Source organism: Danio rerio, chromosome 8 (genome assembly GCF_049306965.1).
Source record: "Danio rerio strain Tuebingen ecotype United States chromosome 8, GRCz12tu, whole genome shotgun sequence".
Taxonomy (NCBI): domain Eukaryota; kingdom Metazoa; phylum Chordata; class Actinopteri; order Cypriniformes; family Danionidae; genus Danio; species Danio rerio.
In genome coordinates, this window is record NC_133183.1 from 37354036 (window position 1) to 37377305 (window position 23270).

At 40.1% G+C, this 23270-nt stretch overlaps 1 protein-coding gene and 1 long non-coding RNA gene across 3 annotated transcripts; both read left to right on the plus strand.

Annotated features, from left to right (window-relative positions):
• The first annotated feature begins 3965 nt into the window (after positions 1-3965).
• Positions 3966-8200, plus strand: LOC141375760 (uncharacterized). Of its 2 annotated transcripts, XR_012384488.1 has the most exons (6): positions 3966-4020; positions 5276-5381; positions 5505-5575; positions 6778-6962; positions 7129-7332; positions 7846-8200. It is a non-coding gene; the product is annotated as an uncharacterized lncRNA (long non-coding RNA). The 2 variants fall into 2 exon arrangements; XR_012384489.1 differs by lacking the exon at positions 7846-8200 and having other exon boundaries at positions 5505-5571; positions 7129-7324.
• A 416-nt stretch (positions 8201-8616) lies between these two features.
• Positions 8617-11596, plus strand: LOC141375758 (E3 ubiquitin-protein ligase RBBP6-like). The gene is made up of 7 exons (XM_073910707.1): positions 8617-8792; positions 8986-9082; positions 9186-9261; positions 9408-9496; positions 9573-9633; positions 9736-9875; positions 9971-11596. Exons 1-7 carry the CDS (start codon positions 8732-8734, stop codon positions 10143-10145), a joined length of 699 nt encoding a protein of 232 aa, XP_073766808.1. The 5' UTR covers positions 8617-8731; the 3' UTR covers positions 10146-11596.
• The last annotated feature ends 11674 nt before the right edge of the window (positions 11597-23270 follow it).

Below are 23270 nucleotides of genomic sequence, written 5' to 3' on the forward strand. Positions count from 1 at the left end.
GAATGTATGGCGCGAAATTGTGTAAGATTTGGCGCGAGTGTGTATAGAAATGCAGTACCAAGTTCCGCCTACAGAGGCGCTGTTCAAAGATCACACATACACATCATGGTTTACAAGACCATATTTGTAAAGGTCATAAAAAGCACACCAAGTGTAATAATAACCAAATAACAATGTAAACTTTTGAAACAAGTCTTATAATTATCATTTAGGTCATTGTAATGAATAATCATCATTTAAACCATTTTTAATATCCACTTAAATTTTTAGTTTATGAGACCACCAAAAATGGTCTCATAAACTAAATGGTCTCATAATGCTGGTGGGTAAACCTGAAAATTGGTTCCATAAACCACATATGCCAACACACACACACACACACACACACGAATGAATTCATAAACACAATATTATGAAGTTTTGCTTTAATTTAGGAAAAGAGAAACTCTTCTGGGCTAAAATCTGATGGGTTTTTTTCAGCGTTCTTACTTCAGTCTTTAATGTCAGGTGATCCTTCAAATGTCAGTGTAAAGTGTTGAGTACACTATTAGTGCTCAGTCGTGTTTTTCATAGTTACCAGTGCCGATGGAGTTTTTTAAAGCGTCATATTCTGCTGGAAACGTTTCATTTGAATGGTAATGTCCCATAAGCGGAGGTCTTGTGAGTAACTTCACAAGTCGGTCAAAGTCTACACCGGTGACAAGCTCATCTACTCCCAGAACCTGCTACTCTCTACCTACACGCTGTCAGCTGATGTTTCAAAACCTCAACACTCGCGTACAGAACAGCCTCAGCGTCTGCACCTCTTATCGGCACTAGCTGCAAGTCTACACCCCCTCTGTCCAGAAGTGAGCACAGCCTCTTGGTACCATCCCAGCAAGCATTTTTTTGGGGTGTTTAAAGGTGCCAACTGACCATCAAAAGTAAAAATGACTCATTTTATCTCATCCCAACAGGGAAACCACCAACAATAAAGAATGAGTTACTATCTGGTGTCATGGCTTTGCAATTAAAACAAGTTTAGTTATAATGGAGGTCATTGGGGGCAAAAACAGCCACTTGAACAATATGAACAATACATAAGGGTTAAAAGTCTAATAGACGGCTTGGTTAAAACCAGGCTAAATCTAGGCTGTCAGTGAGTGTGCACCCCTAACCCCGCCTCTCACAGTGACCTCACTAGCTCCGCTGAGTGCTTTGTGTCTCAGATTGCATGCAAGTCTGCAGCCAGATACTGCTGGAAGCTAGTCATCAAATACACAGGAACGAATGACTACACGTGTCAATCTGTCTATTAAACTATCTAATCTGTCTAGTCAGTCTTTTATTATCTTTTATATGCAAAAATATTCATTCATAAAAACATATGTATATATGAACACTGGGTCAAATAGGGTCCGTGCATTTTAAATCTAATAACAAAAATAACCCAATGTTGGTTTTGTCTATATTTAAATGAACGTGTGTAAACGCACGCTTTGATCAAACCTTTTATTCCCCTTGATGATATTGTGCTTTTTTTTCCCCTCAATGCCCTCCAAAGTTTCAATGTTTGGCCGTGTCTGCCATATCTGTTTTGTTTAAAAAAAAAAAAGGAAAAAAAAGGAATGCATCGGTTCCTGCATGTAGAATTCAGAAATCTCATGGCATTGAAAGAAAACTGGCAGCAGTTGAGTGCCGAGGTCAAAGGTCAGATGAGCAGGCATCACACCTGATAAACACCTGGGGCAACTGTACAGTAAAAAAAAAAAAAAACAACAAGATTAAGAAATATTGCTTTAATTTGAGAGAGACAAAAAAAACTCTTCCGTGTTAAAATTTGATGTTCCTCCAGCGTTCTTACGTCAGTCTTTAATGTCAGGTGATCCTTCAAATGTCAGTGTAAATTGTTGAGTGTACCATTAGTGCTCAGTCGTGTTTTTCATAGTTACCAGTGCCGATGGAGTTTTTTTTTTTAGAGCGTCATATTCTGCTGGAAAAGTTTCATTTTAATGGTAATATGCCATGAGCGGAGGTGTATGAGTAACTTCACAAGTTGACCATAGTCTAGAGCGATGACATGCTCATCTACTCCCAGAACCTGGCAGAATGAAATGTTGCAGCTCGTCCGGTCTTCAATGATGAGCCCAAAAGAGGCCACTTCACAGAGCCGGCCCAAGGCTTAAGAGAACTGAGAGGCAGGACAAGATGGCGGGCTGGACTTGGTTAACTTTAGATTTTACACAAATCTCATTGTTTTGTTTTTCACCTAAAATAGTAATTAAAACATCCAAGATGTGTTTTGCCTCATCAAAATGTGGAATTTGATCAGCAAACTACTCATTCTAAGACAACTATGCCTTGGGCTAAATGACTTGGCTTCAAGTACGATGCCACACGATTCAGAAATGAAGGTACAGACTGCACAAACAGATAAACGACATGATGCATCTCATTTCACCACAACTAAAGGCAGCGACAAAAAAAAAGTCAAGCTCTCACGATGATGACATTTCTCATGCAACCCTTTAGCAAGCCTACATAGTATTTATGCCTAAAAGTCACTGCATGGGTAAATAAGAAACAAGCAACACACACACACACACACACACATATATATATATATATATATCCATGGGCCACTGTAAAGTAATATGGTTCTGTCATAACGTTTTGAATGAAAATCTGCATTTGGATAAGACACCTTTAGTATAGTTTTGATTTTAAGGCATAATAAAGATCAAATGCAAGTACGAGTGGATTTACATTGAAAATTTCAAACGCATCAAGAAAACCATGTGCTAAGGAAATTTCAAACCATTTGGAACGCACAGAGACGAGCTTTTGTGCAAAAATGAACTTAAAGGTGCCTTTAAAAAAGTGTCAAAGTACTTTTGAAAACAAAAAAGCAAACCCCCAATAGGTGGCAGCAAGAGGCCGCTTTATTTGAGTAAAGCATTGAACGATTCATTCAGCCAAAGAAGCCAATAGGATGAACGGACAGTTGAATCAATCCCTGAATCATCGACTCACCCGAGTCTTCTTGGCGAAGGCCTGAATCGTTCGTGCAGGGAAACGTCGCTGTGTATTATTCAGAGATGGCCAACTGTTCTGCTGTTTATTTTATTATACTTATCGCAATGATTTTACTACTACTATCAATAAAATTAATATTAATAATGATAATATTGCCGGAAGTTGTACAGCGCATGCGTCACGTGTTCATCATCAGCATCCATGACAACCGTCCTGTGGGTGTTGTTTGAATCTCGCTGTGTCGATTGGCATCTGATCTCTGCGTCCTCCGTGACAATTTTTCCAGATTATCGATATTATTGATCGTTGGATACGTCGATTGATCGCCTGCTGTTCCCATCACTCAGGTTTGACCCTTTTTATTACGCTGTGCTTTGTGTTTGTGTTCAGTATGCCCAGATAGCAGGCAGTAATCGGCCCGAGCTCGGCTGCCCTCCGGCGCCTCCGGCTCCGACTCGGCATCGGCGAGTGTTATCCGGGCCGAGTGCGGCCCGCAGCTCGCTCGCGCACATGCGGTTGTGATGCGGCTGTAAAGCACTGGCCCGATTCCGGTCAACCATATGGCAACCGATTAAGGCTGATGGCAACCGATTAAGTTCTTATTTTATCTAGTAATCTGTCAGCTCCACGTTTAATGATAATTTGAGAAAATATTCATGGTACGATAGCAAAAAAAAAAAAAGAATATTTAGTGTGGATGGTCGCAATGTTTAGACGCAAACAAAACAATATTATTTATAAATAGATTATACATGTCATCTAGAGAAAAACTATGTAAAATTCGCTTATTTTTGAGATAGCACGCTCCTGTGCTGACTGTTTTTGTTTTAAAGCAGAAGTTGGTTTCATAATAAACACATGCGTGACTAAACTCATGATCCACACTCCAATCCAGACGGTGGCGGTAATGCTCCAAAAAGCTGGTTGTCAACCACCATGGCACGAAGATCACAAGAAGAAAAAGTTTGGTTTTTTAAAGACTTCACGTGGATTCAGGTCAGAGAGGTAAGCTTTTTACTGCTTGTGTACTGTATAATTAGCGAATTTAGAGCTTAAAACATTTCCACGGTGTTTGGTTGTAACAGCGTTTAGTAATTTAAAACAGTTTGATACGAAATGTAACTTGCTTTAAGAAACACGACTGGAGCTAATGTATGCTAACGCTAACAGTTACAAACACGTCTGAAAGTTCCTTTTCCTTTTACACAATGTTAGATTGTAACGTGTGTAGTAACTGAAAACTATTTTAATTATTTTAAAGAAATATGAAACGAATTTGTGTGTATGCTAACTTTGTGTTAAAGAAAGTTTCTGTAGACGAATCCATTAACTAACAAGGCAAAACGTGTTTTTTCCTGATTTAACATTATAAAGTACGGTGGATGTTGAAAAAAATCATTGTACAGGCGTATACTTATCCAACAGTAATAATTCTGTGATTATGTGTAAATAAAAACTAATCGTTTTGGATTAATAAAATATTATTGTTTATCTTGTTTATGCAGTTAGTCACGAAAAATGATCAAAACTCGACTGTTTACTATTCTCTTTAAATTATCCAAGAGAAATATATTAGTGTGCACTTTAATTCATATGTGTTAGCCTATGTGAATCAATTATTTCTTTTGTTCAAGCTGTAATGGTCAGTTAATGTAAAACTGAACGTCTTAAAGCAGATTTTGATGTTTTTTTTTATTTTTTATTTTTTTATGTTATTGACAGTGATAAGTTCTGATTTAAATGAATGAGTAACAATATTTGTTGGTTAAGTCTTGTTGTTCTTGTTTAACAAAGGTTAGTGAGATCATTTTGCAGAACATCACGACCAAAGAAGTCAATGGCACACTCTTTTGAACATGAATAGGCATGTTATAGTTGTGTGCTAAAAGTTTATTATAAGCTGTAAACTGCTGATACATTTTCAACATAGATTGAGCTTTTCAGACATTACATTACTAATTGCTTCACAAACAGCTGAAATGGTTTATTGTTATTGGCTATCATCATCAAACATTTTTCACAATGGTAGGTTAATCTTCATGGGTACAGAATAATGCATGTGCTTGGCCATCTTACAAATCTATGTCTCAGATTCATAAGGCTGTCGCTCTGCATGAATCTCCGAATAAATCTTGTGCAACCTTCTGTGTACTGATTATTTACACTATAGGTATTATATGCATTAATTAACTTTGATAGTATTTCAGGATTTGAACTTTTCTTTACGGGAGGTTAACAACAATGTGATGTTTTATTATAGATGCATATGAGGAAGCTCGACTCAAACATCCACACGCAACTGTGATTTCTGACTGGTAGACAGATGAGGATGATGATCGCCTGTCATACATCTAAAGACAGAACAGGTTTGTTTGCAATTATTTTAAACACATACTGTCTACATTATGTCATTGATCTAATACAACCTGTGAGTTTTGCCCTGGCACTATACTAAAGTGATTTTTGTTTTGTAAATGTATCTGATCAAGGGACAGTATAGACGCATCTATACCGTGATGAAGAAAAATTACTTGGAACAAAGAGGCTGGATAAAAGGCAGGTATGAAGATTTCAGAAATCAATGCAGCACCACAAGTACCATCACCATCAATGACTATGGCAGAAATCTTAAGACCACCATCAAGATGCACAGATACTGTACATTCCAGTACACCAGGCGTGTCCAAACTATGGCCCGCGAGGCTTTTTATAAATATCAATAGAATCTGGCCCGCTATACAAAAATGAACGTAATTCAATAAATAACCACCGGGTGTCGCTATTACATGCATTCAATTAAGCAGCAGTTCTTGTTATGATCTATATATCTATCTATCTGTCTGTCTGTCTGTCCATCTATCTATCTACACACAGTTGAAGTCTGAATTATTTGCCCCTCATTGATTTATTTCTTCTTTTTTTAAATATTTCCCAAATGATGTTTAACAGAGCAAGAACATTTTTACAGTATGTCTGATAATATTTTTTCTTTTGGAGAAAGACTTATGTTTTATTTCGGCTAGAATAAAAAGCGGTTTAAATTTTTTTATGAACCATTTTAAGGTCAAAATTATTAGCCCCTTAAGTCTTCAGAACAAACCATTGTTATAAAATAACTTGCCTAATTACCTTAACTTGACTAGTTAACTTGATTAACCTAGTCAAGGCTTTAAATGTCACTTTAAGCTGTATAGAAGTGTCTTAAAAATATCTAGTCAAATATTATTTACTGTCATCATGGCAAAGATAAAATAAATCAGTTATTAGAAATGAGTTACTAAAACTAATATGTTTAGAAATGTGTGGAAAATTTTTTTTTAACTCCGTTAAACAGAAATTGGGGAAAAAATAAACGGTGGCTAATAATTTAGGGGGGCTAACAATTCTGACTTCAACTGTATTTTTATATATATATATATGTGTGTGTGTCTGTGTGATGTATGTAAAATTTGGCCCGCCACAACGTTTGTTTTTTTGCATCTGGCCCTCGGCCCAAAAAGTTTGGACACTCCTGCAGTACACCTATGAACATTTACAGTCTTTGTTCTAGTGCAGTTTGAGATCAAGACAGAACTTATTGCATCTCATGATGTCTTTGTAAGAATTGAAGACATCACTAAATTTGTTAAGGTTTAATGCAGCTAGAAAGTAAAGATCAACTAGAGAATATCAGCAGTGTCTAACCCACTGTTGTATTTACAGAAGTTGTATGAGAATAAGCTACAGGTTGATTTATACTAATCTGTTATTTTTCTTTTTTAGCACGACTGACTGAAGTTTTAAAATCATGCAACGTCATAAAGCAGCAGCTGGGCCTGATTCTCACAAAACCAAAACAGACGTGATGAAATTCCAGATGTAAACACATTTGACCTTCCTTTGGCCAATTTGATTTAGAAAAGCTTGAAAATCAACTAAAGGAGCAGCCCAAACAAATGAAGAAACTAGTAAGTTCAAGCTCTTGCTAATTTCAAACTGTTTTAAGTTTATTTGTTTTTTTTTTATTGTTTTTTTTTTTTGCTTTGTAGGTAGCCTACTTTTTCCTTATTTTTTCTTTTTTTTTTACATTTTTACTTGTTAACTACTAATTATCTGTTTATCTTTTAATCACAGATGGAGTGAGGACAAATGTCCATACCACGCCACTGATAAAGAAGTGGAAAAATGCATTACAAGGTAGCTACAACTTGCCCCTGACAGGGATGGAGGAAGAAAGAAGAGAAAGCTAATGTGTCAAATGTCTACATCACTATTTTGTTTTATTTTTTAAACAACATTTTAAGTGTATTAGGATGTTCCCTGATACTTGAACAATTTGTTTCTTTCATTTGCATTTGCATTTATATATATATATATATATATATATATATATATATATATATATATATATATATATATATATATATATATATATATATATATATATGTGTATATATATATATATATATATATGTATATGTATATGTATATATGTGTGTGTGTGTGTGTGTGTGTGTGTATATATGTATAGTATGTATGTATGTGTGTGCGCCAAATTCTGAAGAAACATCTTGATACATTTTTAATAAACGTAATACAAATAAAATTATAAATATAAATTGCACAGGACGTGTATATATATGAAATGTATAATCATCTCACTCATGTCTTGCTGTTTGTGCAATTGATTTTGTTCAAGTTTATTTAAAAATAAGTTTGATTTTATACTTCTGCAATTATATATATATATATATATATATATATATATATATATATATATATATATATATATATATATATATATTTGTTTGTTTATTATTATTTTAATGTTTTATTAAAAAATGTTTCAAGATGTTTCTTCAGAATTCTGCAGTACTTTTTACAAGTTTGACTTGGATATTTTACGGATTGTCATTGGTATTTTTAAGATGTTTCTTGCTATATCTTAAATTGGTTTCTATATTTAGGTTTATATAAAATTTAGCTGTTTGTACAAATTTTTAATTCAAGTCTATTGGGAAAACAGGGTTGTTTTAAAAACATCTGTGTTTGTGTGTAATTTTTAAATTTTTTGTTTAAATCTTTCTGTGTGTCTTTATTGTGTTTTATTGTTGTTTTTATATTGATATTCTTGTGCACTACAAAATTATTTATAAAATTTTAGTACTGTTTTTTTCTTGCAATCAATAAACGTTTAACATTTATTTATTTTGTAATTTGTCTGATTATTTTCGTTACAGAATATGTATGCAGTTTACACTTTATTCAAAGGTTAAACGCAGTGCTTACACTGTGTGTTTACATTATAGCCTGTGTTTGCTGTTATATAAATTCAAATGGTTGTAATACCATATATCAAGTACCAATGTAATACCAAAAGGTTTTATAAGGTGTAAAAATACGGAGTCGCGCCAGCTCCGGGCCGCAGCGCACATTACCCTCGCGCCGATTCCGGCGCGGATGCGCAGCGTCGGCTCGCTTACGGCCGCCGCATCTGGCCCGCTTGATTCGGGCCGGAATCGGGCAGTGAGTCCACAGGCATCCGGCCCGAGTCCGGCAGCCGGAATTGGGCCGAGGGGTAAGTCTCCGGCAGGCGACAATCTAGCCGGAACTGGCCCGAGTGTATTTTGCTATCTGGGTGTCTTGTGTTCACTACAGGTTCCAGAGTCGACTCACCTACGACTCGCTCCAGTTTGAAGGCCTCAACATCAGCGCGGGGGAGCTGAAGCGGCAGATCATGAGGAGCAAGAGGCTGAAGTTCTGCCAGCTGAAGATCAGCAACGCCCAGACTGATGAAGGTGAGTTGAGGAAAAGACACTTCAACTGTTCTACGCTAACATTAGATGCGTTACATCAGACACTTCTGGAAGCTGTAAGGTGGTGCTGATGCTGACATGTAGGGATGTTTTGGCTGTTTTAAAAGGCTAATGGCTCTCAAAGTATACCGTGCTCCATAATTATGTGCTGATTCTGATTTTATTTTGCTGTCAGAATACACAGATGATGCTCTCATCCCTAAAAACACGTCGGTCATCATCAGACGGATCCCTGCGGCGGGACTGAAGTCCTCAAACAGAAGATTTGTTGGGTAAGTGCTGTGAAATGAGCACACGCGTCCTCTGTTAGATGTTATATGAAGACTCCTGGTCTGTCCCTGGTGTTTTAGTCACACAAGCTCCTTTGTTTTGCAGACATCAAGCTGGACGCTGGCGTGAACCTTCACCTAGAGCTGATCCTTCACTCCTCTCACTGGAGCAGTTGTTGAAGGTATTGAACAAATGAATAGCACAATAGCAAAACGCAATGTAAAGCACACAATATACGCACACGCACTCAGCTTCTTAGGGAGATTTGAGATTGTTTGAAGGGTTGAGGGTGAAAAAGATTCAAATGTGCAAATGCCTGTGAAACAGACTGAGAATCTGGCTGAGGCAAAGGCGTCAGAGGAGGACAAGCTGAAAGCGGTGATGTACCAGTCCAGCCTGTGCTACTACTCCAGCAGGTGAGCGTTCAGACACTGACAGGTTTGCTTTGTGAGAGATGTCTGAGCTGATTCTCATGGTTCTGATGTTCACTAGTGAGGCCATGAGGCTGCTTGGGATCCCGGGACACCACATTAGGCACTGCCCCACTAATGTGGTAACTGGGTTTTCCAAGCTCACGGTTGCTGTGAACTTGAGCTCTTGTCCTCATCAGTCAGATTGTTTGCTCAGAGTTTGACTGTCACTCCTCAATTCACAGGGCAGCCGCTCCGCGCCGCACAAGCGCATCCGGAAGAGCACAGGGATTCCCCGCAGCTTCCTGTTGGAGGTGGACGACCCAGACCGAAAGGGAGTCATGATAGACGGCAGCGGCCGATACGTCATTCCCATCATAGACGCGTGAGTAAACTGTACTTGGCATAGCCGCATGTTCTAGTGTTTGTCCAAATCTCACATGATGTCTGCTTGTGTGTGTTTGCGCTCGATCTGTTCAGTGAGGCCTATGCTGCTGAGAAGAGAAAGAGGCCGTCCTTCTCCTGCCAGACCGAGCCTTTGCCCTCCTCGTCCTCAGCAGGTGCGGCATCTTCGGTCCGGGACGCCGGAGGGAAACGGTCCCGCTCCCCATCTTCACCAGAGACGCGCGGCGACCAGAAGAGACCACGTCGCTGAGAGACCTTCATCCAAGAGACCTGGAGCCGACGTGTAAATATTGTACATAGTTTATTAATAAAAGATAATAAAGATTATAGCCGCATGAACTGTGTGGACTGGTTAACCTTCACTCCAGCAGTGCAACAAACACACACACATACAGGCATACATGGTTTATGAGGTCAATGTGACTTTTTGGTGGTTTACGGGGACATACCTTTGCCAACATCCTACGAACATAAAACTTGTGCCAAAAATTTTTATTTGAGCTACAAAAGGCAAACAACGCTTAAAAACAGCAATTTTAGTTTCACAACACACTCAAATTAACTATGTGACATTTCACAGGCTTATGGGGACAGACAAAATCATGGTTTACAAGGTCTGTTTACATGTTACACACAAACCTAGCCCCTTCATGGTTTAAAAGGACTGATTAACACATTTTACATATCACACTATTCTGCTATTGCAGTAAGGGTGACAACAGAACAGACTCTGGCTTTCCTCAGCTAGACACCTGCTAAACCCATCTCAGTTGCTAAGGTTCTGCCTGTCACTTCTTAAATGACAAAATACTATTTTGCTTAAAATACACTTTTGATTTAACAATTCTGTAGGCTTATTGTGTTGTATCAGTTAAACAATCTGTTTAATGTACTGTTGAACAATAACCTGAAAAAGACAGCATTTTAACATTAAAGTATGAAGAGTTAATTGTTTAAGGGCCTTTGCTCTTATTTTATAGGACAGTAGATATTTTGAAAGGCAACTTCAGATAAAAAAAGAACATAATTGGCAAAGAACCTTCAACCATGAACAACCAGAAGCACAACTGTACGATAACATATTCATTATTTTATTCTTTTACTTGGCCAGAGCACAAATGTTCCCCTCTGTGAACTCTGTGTGGAGTTTGCATGTTCTCTGTGTTGGAGTGGGTTTCCTCCAGGTGCTCCGGTTTCCCCCACAGTCCAAAGACAAGCGGTACAGGGGATTGAATACACTAAATTGTCCGTAGTGTGTGTGTATGAGTGTGTATGGATGTTTACCAGTGATGGGTTGCAGCTGGAAGAACAACCGCAACGTAAAACATATTCTGGATAAGTTGGTGGTTCATTTCACTGTGGAAACCCCTGATAAATAAAGGGGTTAAGCCGAAAAGAAAATGAATGAATGAATGATTACAGCTTATAAACAAACTAATGGTATTTTAAAATTTAATTAAGTCGTTCAACAGATTATTCTTTTTCAAATTTAAATATTTATACTAGAACACAACATGGTAGTGCACTAGAATACTGTCAAATACAAAACATTGCCACTCAATGACAGAAATAAAAAAATAAACTTTTTTTATTTTACTTTTGAAGTCCAGGAAAACAGCAGGGGAACTAAACATGTATATACATTTTATTATGAAATGCATCAACTATTATCGCTCTGACAAGAACAAAAAATAGATGGATAAAAATAGATAAAAAGATAGATAAAAAGAAAAAAAGATAAAACTAGACATAAAAGTTTGATTCCACAAATTGAATGATACATACAGAATGATATGAACACAAAACAGATTAAAAACTAAATTTCGTAATGTGACAGTAATATAATGTGTTATAATGTGACTAATTAATATCATACACATTTTCACTTTTTTGTCACAGTGACAATATTTGACCATTTTCAAACATGTAAATAAAAAACAAAAAACATGTCTTTTTGCTACTCAACACTGTTGTAAATGTTTAGTCTGAGGGACTGCATTTGTGGGTTATGTATTTTTGTGTGATGGGTATTGCCCAGGCTCATGAAGCAGACGTGGACCTGGACTGTGGAGCAGTACCAGACTGTGGAGTAGTGGCAGACATGGGTTGAGAAGCAGAGGCAAACTGTAGAGCAATGTAGAGACTACCCTAGAGTGATGATGGACTGTGAAGCACTGGCATGGAACAGAAGTGGGTTTGAAAATGGTTAAATATTGTCACTCTGTGACAAGGAAAAAAAATGAAAATGTGTATAATAATAATCAGTCTTTTGAACTCATTACAGCCTTCACGTCTGCTTTTGTCCATGGTCTTCTCATGTAGGTTGTTCTGCCAGTGCTAGAGCCTGAAAGCAAACAAGATGATTAACTGTTAGCATCACTGACTTTTAATAGATCATATCAACTGTTCATCAATATCGTTTAAAAGTCTCTTTCTTGGAAAAAAGGTTAATCCTTAGGTGTGCACTTACACCATGGTTATACATCACACAACTACATGATTTAACAGCAACATATGCGAGTATAACTTTCAGTAGCTGCTTTGAATCATTGTGGACTATTGAAAGTGATATGACCTTTCCATGTAAAGACTTTTCTTAATTTTAAAAAAAGGCAATCAATAATTTCATAATATTCCCTATTATATTTTTCCACTGGAGAAAGTCTTCCGTTTTTTAGTTTAGCTGAATAATAAAAAGGTAAAAACTGCAAAGGTCAATATTATGAGCACAAAAAATAAAATAAAAATATATAAAATTATAAAAATTAAAATTTATTTTTTGATTTTTTTGTCAGCCAGATATCGCAGAGCCCTATTTAAAAATGGCCAGATACAAAAGAGAAAGTGATAAATGGAAGACATTGACGAGAAATGTAGCATAGGAAAAAGCATTTGTGCATTTGCGCTACAAGCACTGCGATAGAAAGTCTGAACGTGTATTGAGTGCTGCTGGAAACATTGCGACTCCAACTAGGTCTGCTTAATCCAGACAATGTGTCAGCATGTTAGCTTTTCTGTCAAATAATTTACCAAAAACAGTGGAGAGTTAGTAGCCTACGCTGTTTTTTCCTCCACATCTCACTTATATTGTTATCAATAGGCTAATATTTTTTGTTCTTCTTTTTATTATTATCATTATTATTATTAGTTACTATTTATATTATCACTGATACTGAAAAGTGTTATTTAGGCTATTTGTGAAGTTCTTAAAAATGTAACATTTAATTATTATACAGGAGGGGGGAACCAGTGAATATTGTCCTCACCACTTAAAAAAATGTGTAAATAAAAAAAAAAAAAAAAAACTAAAAATAAAGGATAAAAGGAAAAGCATGCTCTTCATCATTTTTCATAATCTGATTTGTACATGCTGCTGTGTGTGTGCACTTAGGCTAGACGAGCAGAGTACACACATCTAAAGTTATCTTACTGTGAGCGTTTTAATGGTCAAATAGGTGTCAAAATGCTGTGTTCAGTGATCATTTATAAGAAGCTTAAAGCACAGTTTGTTTCATATTTTTATTCTATTGTACATATTTCCCTTTGCTCATTTACAGGGAGGAAAATAACTGCATATATACAGTTGAAATCCAAATTATTAGCCCTCCTGAATTATTAGCAACCATTTTCCACCAATTTCTGTTTAATGGAAAGAAGATTTTTTTTCAACCCATTTCTAAACATAATAGTTTTAATAACTAATTTTTTATAACTGATTTCATTCATCTTTGTTATGATGACAGCACATACTTTACTATATATTTTTCAAAGTACAAGCATTCAGATTAAAGTACAATTCAAAGGCTTAATTAGGATAATTGGGCAAGTCATTAATATTGACCTTAAAATAGGTTTCAAAATATTTAAACCTGCTTTTATTCTAGCCAAAATAAAACAAATAAGACTTCCTCCAGAAGAAAAAAAATATTATAGAAAATACTGTAAAAAAATCCTGAATTTGTTAAACATCCTTTTGGAAATATTTATTAAAAAAATATAAATAAAAAATTCACAGGAGCGCTAATAATTTTGACTTCAGCTGAAAAATCGTTTTGAATAATCTTGTTTGCAATTATGACAAAAATAATCGTGATTATGATTTTTCCCATAATAGAGCAGCCCTTACTGTATGTGTAATGTAGTGTACAGTAGATTATGTGATGTGATCAATTAAAAAATACATTTTCTTTTTTCTTAGTAATAAACATGCTTTTACACTATACTGTATGCTTTAGAAAAGATACAATAGATGGTGAGAAGTATAGCCCCAGGCTGCAAAAATTAAACAAATATAAGAATGAAGTTGTTTAGCCTTTATAGCGCCCTATTAAATTGTGTTGGGGTAAAAAGAATGTTTACATTTCTTTGACTATCATGGCGATGTTATTACCTCAAATCTTAAACGTGCGCACATTGCAAGAAATGAAAATCGCGTCACAGCACACACTACAAAATATTAAGGTTATCGAGTCAATGAAACACATCATGTTAAGAGTATGGAATCACTTACCTGTTTGCGTTGTCTTTGTGTTTGGAGCACGTGGGTTTGTTTTGACAGCTGGCCACGTGCTTCTTGTCCGCGTGCTTTTTGTTTCCCCGCCTTAGAGACCTGGTAATCAATTTGCGATCCTCTCCTTCACCTGTTGCTGCTTGATTTCTCCCCTATTTAGTCTCCTCTCGTCTCTTGTCTTTCGTCAGTCCGTTTTGCATGCTCGTGAGGCTTGTAAGCTAATATCCATTGTGAGTAATCTGTCTTGTCGTGTCCTGTTTCCCCAGACTCCAAGCTCCTGCTTGTTTTGGTTTCGTTTTTTCTCTCCTTACTTTATTTTGATACTTTGTCCTGTCATCCGGCTCGCTGTGGTTTGGTCTGGCTGTCCCATTCTCACTACTGAATTTCCACCAAGGGAGAACGTCCAGCAGTACCCCGTAAGGCTCTTCTTCTCCGGTGCTGGCCGAGCGTCTGGTATCGCTCTATCGCCCCCTGGCGGTATTATCCGGAACTCCCCTTATTACTTTCATCTCTCCTTCTGCTGCCCAGTGAAGCCTTGGGAGCGCTCTCCTTCCATCTGGTGGTAGCGCCCGGAACTGCGCTGATTTCTGAGTCCAGTTTTTTGAGTTTTGAACTGCCTTTTGAGGATATTTTGTGTTTTTTTGAGAAGAATAAATTTGTTTCACCTGCATTTGAATCTGTTCCCTTTCTACCCTGACAGAACGGACTGACCAAATTATGGATTCAGCAGGTGCTGAGCATGTAAGAAACGCAGTGGCACAGCAGGGCATTCTCCTTGGCCAGCACGCTACACAGTTAAATGCAGCCTCGCAGGAGGTGGAGATGTTAAGGGCCGAAGTAATCGAGCTTAATGCTCAAATTCAGGAGCTTCATGAGAATGCCCGGGGTGGCAGACAGGTGGCTATTCCTCATCTCGAACCTGAACCTCACGCCAACAACCCACCGCCCTATGACGGGGATCCTAGTTCTTGCCGGGCATTCCTCTCACAGTGCTCCCTAGTATTCGCTCTACAGCCCCGTCGCTATGTAACTGAAGAGTCAAAGGTGGCATTTGTAATCACCCTTCTTAAGGGCAGGGCCCGTGATTGGGCAACAGCAGTGTGGGATGCACGTGCCCCTTTCTGTGCCATGTTTGAGGACTTCCGTGCAGAAATGACCAAGCTGTTTGACCGATCCGCCCAGGGAGATGAAGCAGCCTCCCAACTGGCCCAGCTGAGTCAGGGAGGACGCTCGGTTACTGATTATTTTGTTCTGTTCAGAACCCTGGCAGCTGCCTGCACATGGAATGAGGCGGCTCTTCGTGCCAGATTTAGGGATGGTCTGGATGACTACATACAAGATGAGATTGCCACTCATGACCTTCCCCGAGACTTTGATGCCCTGGTGGATCTCGCTCTTCGGGTGGAGGCCCGACTGCATCGTCGCCAGCATAGACGAGTCTCTGGTGCCTCATGGATGAATGAGGGCCCTTCAAATGATCCTCGCACCCCATTACCTACCACCTCACCAGAGCCGATGCAATTAGGTCGTCTTCGACTGACTGTTGAGGAGAAGCGGCTTCGTCTGGCTCGAGGCCTTTGCCTGTACTGTGGGAAGCCGGGTCACAGAGCATTGCAGTGTCCTTTAAAAGCTCCAGCCCATCAGTAAACCGGGGGATTCTGGTGGGCACTCTCCCTTGTTTCGACACCCCCACACAACGCACCTGTCTCCCAGTCTCAGTCCAGTTCAATGGATTGACTCACTCTTGTCCTGCCTTGCTTGACTCTGGAGCTGAGGGAGACTTTTTGGACAGCACCACGGCCAGATCTTGGGGCATCCCAGCCATTCCTCTCTCCTCTCCCATCACTGTGCGCTCCCTTAATGGGTTTGCCATCACATCCATCACCCACTCTACCCCCTCTGTAAGTTTGATAGTCTCTGGAAATCACCGTGAGGTTATTACTTTTTATTTATTCGACTCCCCGAGTGCTCCAGTGGTATTGGGGCACCCGTGGTTAAGTAAACACAACCCTCACGTTGATTGGTCAGGGAATTCTGTGTTGTCTTGGAGTCAGTCTTGTCTTGCTGTTTGTCTTGGTCCTGCTCCGTGTCCTGGTTCTGTGTCTCATGTGTTTCAGATGGAGAGGGTGGATCTCTCTGGAGTCCCGGTGGAGTACCACGATCTTCGCCAGGTCTTCAGCAAGTCTCGAGCCACTTCCTTGCCTCCGCACCGGCCATACGATTGTGCCATCGAACTCCTCCCAGGCACTTCTCCGCCAAAGGGTCGATTGTATTCCCTTTCTGCTCCTGAGAGAGAGGCTATGGACCGGTATATTCGAGAGTCTTTAGAAGCCGACCTCATCCGTCCCTCTTCCTCTCCAGCCGGGGCTGGGTTCTTCTTTGTTAAAAAGAAGGATGGTTCTCTGCGCCCTTGTATTGACTACAGAGGCCTTAATGACATTACTGTTAAGAACAGGTATCCTCTGCCTTTAATGTCTTCTGCCTTTGAGTTATTGCAGGGAGCCAAGGTCTTTACTAAACTAGACCTCCGTAATGCCTATCACCTGATCCGGATACGTGAGGGGGATGAGTGGAAGACTGCGTTCAACACACCAACGGGGCATTTTGAATACCGAGTTCTACCCTTCGGGCTCACCAATGCCCCTGCAGTCTTCCAGGCCCTGGTGAATGATGTGCTGAGAGACATGGTAAACAGATTTGTCTTTGTGTACCTTGACGATATTCTTATCTTTTCTGAGTCAGAACAGGTACACACTCAGCATGTCCGCCAGGTGCTACAGCGGCTGCTGGAAAACCAGCTGTATGTCAAAGCGGAGAAGTGCGTGTTCCACAGCAAGTCTGTTTCGTTCCTGGGGCATATTGTCTCGACGGAGGGCATTAAGGCTGATCCCGCTAAGGTAAGGGCCGTTGCCAAGTGGCCAGTCCCTGACTCTCGTAAGGCTCTGCAGCGGTTCCTTGGATTTGCCAACTTTTATAGACGGTTCATCCGGAACTTTAGCTCGGTCGCTGCACCCTTAACGGCTCTCACCTCACCTAAGGTACCGTTTATATGGCACAGTCAGGCACAGGAGGCCTTTGATGTTCTCAAGTCCCGTTTCATCACTGCTCCTGTCCTTTGTCTTCCAGATCCTAAACGGCAGTTTATCGTTGAGGTGGATGCCTCGGAGGTCGGGATAGGCGCGGTCTTATCTCAGCGATCCTCTAGGGATGGGAAGGTGCATCCGTGTGCCTTCTTCTCTCACCGTCTGAGCCCAGCCGAACGAAACTACGACATTGGTAACAGAGAGCTGCTGGCGGTCAGGCTGGCCCTGGGTGAGTGGCGCCACTGGTTGGAGGGGGCGGCACAACCGTTCTTGGTCTGGACGGACCACAAAAATCTAGAATATATCCGTTCAGCCAAGAGATTGAGTTCCCGTCAGGCCCGATGGGCACTTTTCTTCGGACGCTTTAATTTTTCCCTCTCGTACCGGCCTGGGTCCAAGAATATAAAACCTGATGCACTCTCCCGCCTGTTTGATGTGCCAGGAGGAGAGGCTACCCCCGAAGCCATCCTTCCTAGAGAGGTGGTGGTGGGAACTCTCTCCTGGGACATCGAACGGCGGGTAGAGGAGGCCGTGCGAGGAGGGGGAGCTCCAGAAGGGTGTCCAGAGGGAAGGCTATTTGTGCCAGCCAGTTTAAGATCCGAAGTACTCCAGTGGGGTCATGAGTCCAGAGTAGCCTGTCACCCAGGAGTCCGGAGATCGCTGGTCAATATCCAACAGCGATTTTGGTGGCCTTCAATGGCCCAAGACGTCAGACAGTTTGTATTGGCTTGTTTTGTATGTGCCCAGAATAAGACATCTAATCGGCCACCCATTGGTCTGTTACGTCCCCTTCCCATTCCCTCTCGACCCTGGTCACATGTGGCTCTTGATTTTATCACTGGCCTACCCCCATCGAGAGGTAACACTGTAATCTTAACAGTGGTGGACCGTTTCTCTAAAGCGGCCCATTTTATCCCTTTACCCAAACTCCCATCAGCCAAGGAGACTGCTCAGGCGGTAGTTGACCACGTCTTCCGGATTCATGGCCTTCCGATGGATGTGGTCTCTGACAGAGGACCCCAATTTGTCTCCCGGTTTTGGAAAGAGTTCTGTAGACAGATCGGGGCCTCTACGAGTCTGTCCTCAGGTTTTCACCCCCAGACCAATGGGCAAACTGAACGAGCCAATCAGGATCTTGAGAGAAGTCTCCGCTGTCTGGTGTCTCAAAATCCGGGCTCTTGGAGCCAGCAGTTGTCTTGGATTGAATATGCCCACAACTCCCTGCCGGTAGCTTCTACAGGTATGTCCCCTTTCCAATGTTCTGTTGGTTATCAACCCCCTTTGTTCCCCGCTCAGGAACCCGATGCCGCTGTTCCGTCTGCCTTGGCCTTTGTCCGAAGGTGTCGCCACACATGGAGGAGGGCTAAGGAGGCCTTGGCCCAGGCTTCCAGACGAACTAAGAGGGCGGCTGACCGCCACCGGACTCCTGCTCCCCTTTTTGTTTGTGGTCAAAAGGTTTGGCTGTCTACAAGGGACCTGCCTCTCCGTGTGCCTTCTCGCAAGCTGGCACCCAGGTTCATTGGGCCATACCGAATCACTAAAGTCTTGAGTCCAGTGACGGTTCGGCTCAAGCTTCCTTGCACTCTTGGTCGGGTTCACCCTGTTTTTCATGTATCCAGGGTAAAGCCTGTTATCAAATCCCCACTCAACCCTGTTACTTCCCCGGCTCCACCTCCCCCTCGTCTGGTGGACGGCACTCCGGTCTATACTGTGAAGAGACTCCTTGACCGGAGACGTCGTGGTCGGGGTTTCCAATACCTCGTGGACTGGGAGGGCTATGGTGCGGAGGAGAGGTCTTGGATTCCGGCACGGGACATCTTGGACCGGTCGTTGATCGTGGACTTCCATCGGCGGCGAGGTGAGCCCCTTCTGGGGGCGCCAGGTGGCGCCCCTGGGAGGGGGGGGTACTGTTAAGAGTATGGAATCACTTACCTGTTTGCGTTGTCTTTGTGTTTGGAGCACGTGGGTTTGTTTTGACAGCTGGCCACGTGCTTCTTGTCCGCGTGCTTTTTGTTTCCCCGCCTTAGAGACCTGGTAATCAATTTGCGATCCTCTCCTTCACCTGTTGCTGCTTGATTTCTCCCCTATTTAGTCTCCTCTCGTCTCTTGTCTTTCGTCAGTCCGTTTTGCATGCTCGTGAGGCTTGTAAGCTAATATCCATTGTGAGTAATCTGTCTTGTCGTGTCCTGTTTCCCCAGACTCCAAGCTCCTGCTTGTTTTGGTTTCGTTTTTTCTCTCCTTACTTTATTTTGATACTTTGTCCTGTCATCCGGCTCGCTGTGGTTTGGTCTGGCTGTCCCATTCTCACTACTGAATTTCCACCAAGGGAGAACGTCCAGCAGTACCCCGTAAGGCTCTTCTTCTCCGGTGCTGGCCGAGCGTCTGGTATCGCTCTATCGCCCCCTGGCGGTATTATCCGGAACTCCCCTTATTACTTTCATCTCTCCTTCTGCTGCCCAGTGAAGCCTTGGGAGCGCTCTCCTTCCATCTGGTGGTAGCGCCCGGAACTGCGCTGATTTCTGAGTCCAGTTTTTTGAGTTTTGAACTGCCTTTTGAGGATATTTTGTGTTTTTTTGAGAAGAATAAATTTGTTTCACCTGCATTTGAATCTGTTCCCTTTCTACCCTGACACATCACCTGATTGCAGTATAACTTGCTTTATCAATAATTATTATTATTTATTATAGGCCAGGTTACAAATATTTGAAAATCTGTCACTACATGCCAAACACTCAAAATAGGTTCCCTTTTGCATAGCTATTAGTGGCAGTTATGAATTAAATAAATGGGCATATCGGCACGTAAGGTGAGTCGCCTATTATTTATCGTCTGTTTATTTTTCTCTGTTCATTTCTTTCACATGCATGCAGAGTGAACAGTCTGTGCTGTTTCTGCTTGTTTAATAGAGCGCCTCCTCTTATAGCCGGCCTATTTCGGTATAAAGGACAAAAAAAATTTTTTTTATATACTGTATGCTATTCTATCCCCTATATTAAACACAGCAAATGTATAATTAAATATTAGAAACATAAATATTTTAAGTTTCTAAAAGCACATTTTAATGTTTAAGCATTGTTTATTGGCCGTCGGCGTCGATGATGTGCACCTCTCAAAAAATGTAACTACAAGTCGCAACGACACAGAGCGCAAGGTCGTGATTTGTTTGATGGTCGTGATTGGTCGGCTTGGCAGCGCTGACAAGTCTGGGGGCGGGACCAAGAGCCGTGCGAGTGGTGCGAGCCCAATAGAGCGATTGTTTACACGTGTGGAGTCCCATGAAGGAGCTCTGGATAGAAAGTTTTGTTTTGTGTTTATCTCATAGTTAAAGTTGTTCCACGTCCGCCGGTTCCAGCCTCAAAATGAGCGAGTTTGAGTCACTTGCATGTTCAGGAAGCGTTTAGAAAAAACAAAACAACAGCGAAGAAACTCAACACAGAGGAACATTAACACCTCACTGCCAACTAGCGTTTTGAAAGTGTTAATGCAGACCAACAGAGACATTGCGCAGAAGTAAAATAAACAGCTACGCGGGTTGCATGTGCCGTGGGTTACGCCGATCATAACGCAGAAGTATAAACCAGGCTCTATAAACTTTAATTTCATAAGTGCATACAATATAATATTAATAATAATAAGACAATTAGCATGTTTATCAGGGTAGACGACATGCAGTGAGTGGATAATTCCATATGTGCAATATGTACATTTAAATCTCTCCATTTTGCTGTAATGGCTGTGCTGTGTTTGACTGGCAATAGCTTTTAGATTATAACCCGCGACCCACTTATTAATATGCAGCCTTTTTTGATTACATGGGGCCAGTTGCACCAGCAGTGTGTAAGTTAAAATGAAGCCTAGTTGTGACTTAAAGGGACACTAATTTACAATGTACGCACTACTAAATATTTCTGTGTTGCAGCATTTCACTCAGTTTAAACCTAACGCTGTGTTCCAACTAAAAATTTACCGCAGCCTCCCCCCATGTATAATGGTAGAAAAGAGATGACGGTGAGATTAGTTTACATCGAGGAGCTTGCGATGATCTCCCTCTATTCACAGCCTTATTTTCTTCCTAAATCTCGCATTTCTTTCGGTTTGTGAATGAAGAGTTTAATTTTGTTTCAAGAAATGTTTTGTGTTAACATACATTTCTTTATGACTGGGTTTTTTCTCCCTGCTATTTTTTCTTTAACGTGTAGAATATTTAAAAAATCAAGTTTTATGTTTTGATAACTTTGTGTAATTTGTGTGCATTCACAGCAAATTTTCAAAGAACAGTTATATGTAGATGCATTAGTTGCAGAATTCTAAATCAGTTTAACGATTGAAACACTTTTTATTTGATATTAGGTGATTTAATGCAACTATGTATGGCTTTACGGAGAGCTTATGACCTTACTAACTACGGTTTGCCTTAAGAGCATGTGGTGCAACCGAAGTAAAAACAACTTTAGTTATAAACATGCCAGTAGTTATTATTATTATTATTACTACTACTTCTATTATTATTAGGCAATTTTCTGAAGCAACCCCTGTAACCAATTTAGTGCTTTTGGGTTGTTGTTGTTTTCGGTTAAAGCGCAATGCCCCATTAACACCTCAGACAGGCTGCTTCATTAATAGCCAAACATTTTGTTTGAGATGAGGGCAGGGGTATATCTTGAGTATATTTCACAAGCAAGGTTGACACAAAATCCCCGGTTATATACCTTTTACCTATAGGCCAACTTCTGGTAATGTAGGCTTATATAGGCTGTTTCTATTCACAGCAACTTATGGACTGAACTACGTGTTAATTAAAATTTCTATATTAGGCTCGTAGCAATTGATATTGGGAGTCATGGAATATTGTTTGCATTTATTTTGCATATTGTTTGCAATATCCTACTTTAATAATAATAATAATAATTAATATTATATTAAAAAGTTTTTTCTATTTCTAAATAAATAGCCTACTGTAAATTAGGCCTACAACCATTAATGATTTATATATGAAATTAGAAATGAAATTCTTAATAATATTTGTAAAGGAAACAAATATAGGTCTTATATGTGCCGTTATATATATTTCAATTAATATGGAATATAAGTGCATGTTTTCACCAAAACTATGATAGATTTTTTTTTTAAATGTGTGATTGTGTAAAACAATATACTTTGCAAATAAAATAATGTTTTTTTTTTTTTCTCTCTCTCTAAAGAAATTGTTACCACCTTGTTTAGAGCATCATTATGGGCATTTTACGTTATAACTAATGTGGGTCAAACAATAGATCTGTGACAGAGAAACTACAGGTTTTGGGACACACTCGTCACTACATCGTTCTTTTCCCAAACGACACATTGTACTATGATATTTCTGCCGCGAGTTACGTTGTTGTTTGGGAAACCCAGCCCTGGTGCAGAGCCAGAGGAAGAAGCGTGCTGCGCTTGTGGAGCAGATAAGAAGCAAGAGAAACTTCTAGACCAGGGGAGAGTTTCCCAAACAACGACATATATCTGAATGAAGGGGTAATCTACTGTATTTTAGCCTAATTATTATTTCTAATGTTTACACACTGTGAAATAGGCTAATCCAATCTTAAAAAAACACACACACTAAATCATTTTTTGTGAATTGTTTTTATTCCAAGCTAAATAACATTTTAGAAAATGTTGCATATCAAGCTGTTGGTATCTCCTCGCGGTTGAAATTGGCTGTTATGCGAAAAAAAAAAGAACAAATATTAGCTCGCAGGCTAGTTGCTTTTTAGATTTAATTTAAGCCTATATTCAGCTGACA

Coding starts and splice junctions, on each gene's coding strand:
- LOC141375758 (XM_073910707.1), top strand. CDS start 8,732: ATGAGGAGCAAGAGGCTGAAGTTCTGCCAGCTGAAGATCAGCAACGCC. Junction 9,083..9,185: donor TCAAACAGAAGATTTGTTGG/GTAAGTGCTGTG, acceptor TTTGTTTTGCAG/ACATCAAGCTGGACGCTGGC. Junction 9,634..9,735: donor GGCACTGCCCCACTAATGTG/GTAACTGGGTTT, acceptor CTCAATTCACAG/GGCAGCCGCTCCGCGCCGCA.